Genomic DNA, 7,022 nt, shown 5'->3' on the forward strand with positions numbered 1-7,022 from the left:
TACTCTTAAAATGATTCTGTCAGAATGACAACTTGAAATAATATTCTGGTTTAAATTACCATGTTTATCTATAAAAGGAGCTGGCCTGAACAATTCATTTTTCTTATTGAAAAAGTTCATTTGAAATTATTGATCTTAGTAGCTCCATGCTAAAAAAACTTTGTAGGTGATATTCAAAACTATATTCAACTGAACTATCTTTCATAAATTTCTAATTTGCAATTGTTGAATTTTGAACTTACATTTTTAAGTTCTGGACTAGGCTCCCATACTGAACTTGTTTTCAGTATTAATTGTTGAACTAGTACAAACATAGAGAACAAATAGCATAACTTATACTATCTTTTCTCTATGGTACAAGAGAGATAAGATGATAACTGTGCAAAGAAAGGGTAAAAAGAAGGAACAATAATTTATCAATCATGAATTAACTATTTATTCAATATAATATACTACTAATTTGGATTCAAGATATTTACAAAATATTCTAAGAGTATGTACAATGATCACCACAGATAATAAATATAAGCTAATCTGAATATTTTTACAGTAAACATTATCATAATGCTAAAGCATAAATACATTCACACAACTATATATTGTTATAATATAATTTCATAAGTCTTTTTGTACCAATGGAAATAGAGTCGGAAATATTGAATAATATTATACTTTGGTTTTCTACCAGTTAGAGCGTTAAGGAAAAATGGAATAATTAAAATTATCCAGCTTATGATCAATTCATAAATTAAGCTATGGAATATAAGTTTATCCATATACATGCTATATAGTGATAAGTAAGAGCAGATTATTATCAATGAAAATACAATAATACATTCATCTTTAGAATTACAACTACAGTATTAAAAAATTGATCAATATCATTTTGGTTCAGAGATCAAGTGTTAAGTTATAAAATTACTGAGGTAGAGATTAATGGTAACATTCTATGTGATATCGTATGAAATTGTAAGATAGATGATATGAGAGAGGAATCAGAACAGTTAAAGATTCAGTTCAATAGATACAGATATGTAAAGAAATGAAACAGTCATTGATATTCGATTCATACATTATTACATACAACAATAATTTATTTATTAGTCTTATTTCTATTCAAGGGAAGAATGTTTACGACATGTGATAATTAAAATTTTCTTATAAAGCATCAAGGAATTCTTGATAAAAAATCACTGTCTGCCAAATATCTTTGGTTATTTTCTACTGTCCATTCAATCAATTGTCATCCTAACTGAGTTTAATTATCAGATGAATAAATTATTGGTATGATATAGAAATAAATTAAAATGATAACAAGAACTTTGGAATTATATGAATCTCAATTATGCATTCCATTCTTTGAACATCTACACATGATTATGAAATTCCATAAAATGACTATGGTAAGCTTATGACTATATACATTAGAAATAATCAAGCTTCAACTGGAACAAATCTTGTAAAAAAATGATTAATTTTAAAACTGTTAAGAGGAAATTGAGATTAAATTCCACTAGATCCACTCGTAAGAATGGCAAAGTTGAATTTTGAAGAATTGTATAAAACATCAATCTCTGAAAAAATACACTATTTTAAAATTTAGATTTAAAGTTAGATTTGAACAATTTCATGAGACATAATTCATCAGACTGGTTAATACGAAATTAAAAAACGACAATACTAATATATAAACATGCAGAAATTATTATTGAATTATCAAACAGTACTTCTTTCTAATTATAATTGTTTGATTGACAAGATATAAATTTGAATTGAAATTGGATTAATTGATTAAGTAGTGAATTTAGGAATGATAAAGGCAACAATAGCGTGAATATACATATTATGTGAATACGGTATGAATGAATGAAACACAAAATACAAAAAATGTGATAAGGAAAAAAGAGTGATAATGTGGGATGTAAGTGTTTGTTCATCTATGACATGTTGATATTATTTTGACATGTGGAATTCTTATTCCACAATTATTATAAAAAGTCTGCATGTAAAAATAAAGATAAGATATTCAAATAATATTACAAGTATTCATAAAGTTTCAACAAGCTTTGAATGAGTAAGTAATAGTAAAGTTATATCAAGTAAATTCACCACCCCAGTCTAGAAGAACTGGGATGAGTAGAACTACAAGTAGTGTTTTTGTATATAGTTTCAATTGAAGAATAATTGGTTGGGTAGAAGAACTACAAGTAATGTTTTCAATTGAAGAATAATCAGGTCATTATTTAACGAGTAATAAGTGGAACATTGTGAATGATAGTTATAACTTTGGCATTTGACGGCGACTTAGAAGATGGGGACTAGATGCTAGGAAGAACTTACAGTTGTTTTCCAGCAGTGGATTATTATCTTCTATGGAGGATATCGTTGATGGTGAACCCCATCCGGGGCGGAGACGAGGGTTTCTGGAGGTGGCTGTTACTGGAAAGATCTAGAACGGGGTTTTGGCTTGCTCGTGCCACGGTTTGGTAGGGTTTGGCGGGTTGGTGCGGTGCCTGGGCGTCATGACTGATGTAGTTGGTGGGTGGCATGATGGGATGGTAGGTGATCATGTGTGTCTTGAGGGCAGCTTGCTGGTGGAACTTGCGGGGACACGCGGGGCACTTGTGCTGCGCCTCCTCTTGGTGTAGAGATCTGTGGACAGCCAGCGTGCGAGACTGGCAGAAGCCCTTGCCGCATTCCTGGCATTTGAACGGCTTCTCTTTCGAGTGGATGTATCTGTTGAGAACAAAAACACAATTTATTAGTTACATGGTAAAGAAGAAGACGTATCACAGATCATTTCAACTCAATTGAGAAACAAAACTTTATAAGTGTAAATCGAAAATCACACTCTAGGGATAGTCTCACATTAGTTGAGAGCTACTTATTTGAATTCTTGTTTGTTCTTTAGCTTTCAAACAAATAAATGCAATCTTTCATTTATTCACATCGATATCGAACTCAGTGAGGTGAATCATAATAACAATAATTATTGAAAAATGTATAAAGTGAGCAGTTTTATACAGTAAATGTGTTCAATAAAGAATAATATTTTATACCTGTTTTTATTCTGTATGAACTAATGGGAATAAATTTCCACTTAATCATCTAATTTAACAAAACAGAACATAATAGATTCTTAGAATATTTCTCTTTTTCTTGGTTCGGTCAACATTCAAATCTTCAATCAAATAATCATAATTATATTTATGTCAATTTACAGTATATTGATAATTATGTCACAAATCACAATAATTGTCCAACATTGAGTTTTCAATTGTTCAACATTACTATGCTCTTTATGTTTTGTTTCTTTTTTGTGTATAATTTACTTGATTATTGATACGACAAGGATATTTCAATCAACCCTACTTCATTCAAAGCAAAATGTTGAGGAGTGATATAATTGGTGAGGAGAATAAAGTGATGAAATGAATGCTACTGTACCTGTGATCTCTGAGATGGTCCTGGCGACGGAAGGCCTTTCCACAGATGTCGCAACTGTAGGGTCGCTCGTCGGTGTGCGTGCGTTCGTGGATCAGCAGGTTGTACGACTTGGTGAACTGCCGGTTGCAGAACTTGCAGATGAACTGCTTCTTGGGGCGGGTGGAGGGGGCGCGCCCCACGGCGCCCGGGGCACGCCCTGGGCCGGGGAGACCTCGGCGAGCTGCACCGGGGAGGGTGGAGGCGGCAGGGAACGGCAATGAGAGGGGGACACCTCGTCGGGGGTCGTGGTACAGGGTGCGAAGCCAGGAGCTGAACAGGAAGGCGGGGTAGTTGACAGGGAGGTTTTGCGGCAACATCTGGGAGGGGTGTTGCTGTGGTTGGAGAGGATACTTCTGTGGAGGATACGGCATCGGTTGACAGGGTGAGAACGCCGACTCCTTCGAACCAGGACTGCAGCACCAGGACTGAGGAGAAAGCATAGGTTGTCGCTCTCCCGCAGGGAACAACCTCTCCTGTACAGGTGATACCCTCGCGGTCATCTCGTGGTCGCTGGGACAGTCCGAGTCCACAATCAATTCCTCGTCGTCATCCTCTTCGAGGTCACGATCCTCGTCGTTGTCGCTGATTGACGAGGAGAACTTGTCGGCGGGACTCTTGGCGTTCAGCAGGTCTGTGGGTGTGTGCGGAGGTGTGAGCAGTGGTGAAGCACTGTCATGGTCCTTGGGCGAGCCTGCCAAAACAAACAACTCGTTTTAATTGGATGTCTACAGTAATTGGGAACATGAAAATCCGTATTCAATGATAATAACAAATGAAAATTCAAATCAAACCCTATCATGAAAAATCACAGAGGAAATATAGCATAAGTAGTAGTAGTACATCTTTTGCTATAGCTTATTTTCTCCATGGTGATATTCATTGAAATTTGACAAAATGCAATCTCTCAATTTGAATATTCACGAATAATCCAACCCTGAAGACCTTCAGCAACTTAGTATTTCCCTACTTTATTTTGAAAAAAACTGTTCCAACTCTGGTTTGAAATAATTTATAGTCAGCAACGGCAAATACCAATTTAATGCTCGAAATTCTGGTATACGATCTTTCGTATATTATTTTGATCTGTAAATTCTAGCCAAGTATTGACCTACGATATTGTTTCTAATCATATTGGAATTGAGTGAGTCGTTTTCAATACACACCATCATTGTACAATAGGCCTACAGTATGCAATGAGTGTTTAAAGTACACCATCAGTGTGTATCTCACCCAATGATTGATTTAGATACAGCATAATATCATTTATTATCATCTACGATTGGATTAGATTTCATTAGATTTGTTGTTTGAATCCAAAGTAAACTGAGAATTAAGTCAACAATTATTCTTCTAAATATCCTAGTTATCAACTCGTTCAACTAGTATACATATATCAACTCTGGGAGTAAATAATTATCGAAGTAATAAAGCCACCAATCTTCATGGATCAATAAACAGTCGAGTAAATCGCAAACTTAATTGATAGTTTAGAGTGTTGTTTATTGAGATTGGAGCGTCTATTAATTTGGAAAAAGTGAAGGATTCAAAGATGAACTGTGATAACGATCCACATTGATTAAATAGATGGAAAAGTAATAAATAACTGGATATTGTTCAGATTCCAAACTATTTTTAGCATACGAAATAGAGGTTCTCCTTCGAATGAAAATTAATAGAGTCGTTGTGAATGAATGTCATTGAGCTTCATCAACTTCTGATCAACGATAAACCAAAATGGAAACAGGAAGAGCCTCTCAAGAATTCTTGTGAATATGTTTGCTGACTTGAAGTTATCACGTGTTATAATAATAATAATAGTCAATCAACTCCATAGGATAAACTACCGATATTGGATATCCGAAATTCAATGGAAATATCTGGATAAATCAACTGAGAATAAAATGAGATTAAATGAATAAATTGAGAATCCTATTCTCGATTGACTATTGAAAGTTGAAAAATCTTCAATAATAATTCTCCCAGTTGATTTTTCCGTCAATGTAAAAGACAGAATCTGCCAACCTCATCCAACTCTAATGTTATACAGTAGTAACGCACTAACACTTCAAGGAAAATAGCCTTATGATTTTATTAATGGAAGATATACGAATACATCAGTTTACAAAACACGCACCTTCCACTATAATGAAACAAATTGAACTTTTATTAACAGTAAAGCATTAACACCTCGAGAAAAATAGCCTAAATGTGTTCTATCATAGGAAGAAATATGAATACATCAGTTTACAAAATACGCACCTTCCACGCTTCCACTATATGAAACAAATTGGATTTTTATTTATAGTAAAGCACTATTACTTTAAAAAAAATAGCCTGACAATGTGCATCTATCATAGGAAGAAATATGAATTCAACAGTCTACAAAATATGCACCTTCCAATATAAAACCACAATAAATTGTTATCCTAGTTCACAAAGAACAAGTTATATTCTTGTACCACCCCAACAAGAATAAAGCTGAAGTAAAAATCAATAGTGCGCTACGCTTGTACGTTTGGCATGAATGGTTGAGTGTGTTGTTCATAATTTTCGAAATGTGAGGATTTTTCAAAGTCCAAATAATTCAAGGAGAAAACTAGAACTACAGAACTACACTCATCTACTCTACAAATTAACATGAAATAGTGGCAAAATAATACTGAACTGCAGCAGCTTCTACACGAATTCAAATGATGAGGTTACCTAACCACATTCTTGCAGAATTGTTAATCAATCACGTATAAGTCCAAATAAATTAAGGAGGAAACTAGAACTGCACTCATCCACTATACAAATTAACATGAAAAAATTGTGACAAAGTAATACTGAGCTGCAGAACTTCTATTTGAATTCAAATGATGAGGTTACCTAACCACATATTTGCAGATTTGTAACTCGATCACGTATTTTTGGAGTGTGAATATTTTATGAAATGAGAAAAGTTGTGAATGTTTTTAAGTTACCTGGAGGCAAAATGTTGAGCTGCGGAGACTGCAGCGACATCTCTTGTCCTTCCATGTAACCGGTAGCAGTGGCAGCTGAAGGCGAAGTGTGCAAGTGCGCGTTGGCGGCGTAGGTGCTCATCAATATTATCCTGATCCAGGCACAGAAAAACAAAAACGATCGTAGAACGGTGGAACTCTGGGTGCGGATGACTCCCGTACGCTGTCGTGAGCTGTTCTGAGTCCTGTAGCAGAAGTCGCACACGGGAGCTCGACTACTCGACGATAGTCTGCGCATGCGCCCAGTCAGCTGAAGGCGGAGCGAGCTCTCCTATTGGTCGCTGCAATTCGCTCCAGTTTACGCTTCATAAAAGCGTTTTCAGAAGGGGCTCAAGTGAGCACGAACACGACACAATGCGACCGGCTTGTTGTGACATTCACCAAAACTAAACACCCTTCCTTCACGCCTTGAACACGAATTCACTCTGTATATACACAGAAAAGAACAGGGCATGTTGAAAGGACAGAATTCTTGGAGCTGGCTCTCAAAAGTGTCACCAGAATGAAGAGCTGTGTATAAACGACAATTCACCA

The 7,022-nt window shown here is 35.4% G+C and overlaps 1 protein-coding gene across 1 annotated transcript; it reads right to left on the reverse strand.

The window, feature by feature from the left end:
- Positions 1–412: 412 nt before the first annotated feature.
- On the reverse strand, positions 413–6,741 carry LOC111057465 (protein odd-skipped-like). The gene is made up of 3 exons (XM_039428804.1): positions 6,450–6,741; positions 3,448–4,177; positions 413–2,736 (listed from the first exon to the last, which is right to left on the reverse strand). Exons 1-3 carry the CDS (start codon positions 6,724–6,726, stop codon positions 2,364–2,366), a joined length of 1,380 nt encoding a protein of 459 aa, XP_039284738.1. The 5' UTR covers positions 6,727–6,741; the 3' UTR covers positions 413–2,363.
- Positions 6,742–7,022: the final 281 nt, after the last annotated feature.

The sequence above is a fragment of the Nilaparvata lugens genome, chromosome 1 (genome assembly GCF_014356525.2).
Source record: "Nilaparvata lugens isolate BPH chromosome 1, ASM1435652v1, whole genome shotgun sequence".
In the NCBI taxonomy this organism is placed as follows: domain Eukaryota; kingdom Metazoa; phylum Arthropoda; class Insecta; order Hemiptera; family Delphacidae; genus Nilaparvata; species Nilaparvata lugens.

Excerpts from the sequence above, each read along its gene's own strand:
- LOC111057465 (XM_039428804.1), bottom strand. The coding sequence starts at position 6,726 with ATGCGCAGACTATCGTCGAGTAGTCGAGCTCCCGTGTGCGACTTCTGC. Across the intron at positions 4,178-6,449 it reads GCTCAACATTTTGCCTCCAG|GCTCGCCCAAGGACCATGAC; the intron begins GTAACTTAAAAA and ends TTGTTTTGGCAG. Across the intron at positions 2,737-3,447 it reads GACCATCTCAGAGATCACAG|ATACATCCACTCGAAAGAGA; the intron begins GTACAGTAGCAT and ends TGTTCTCAACAG.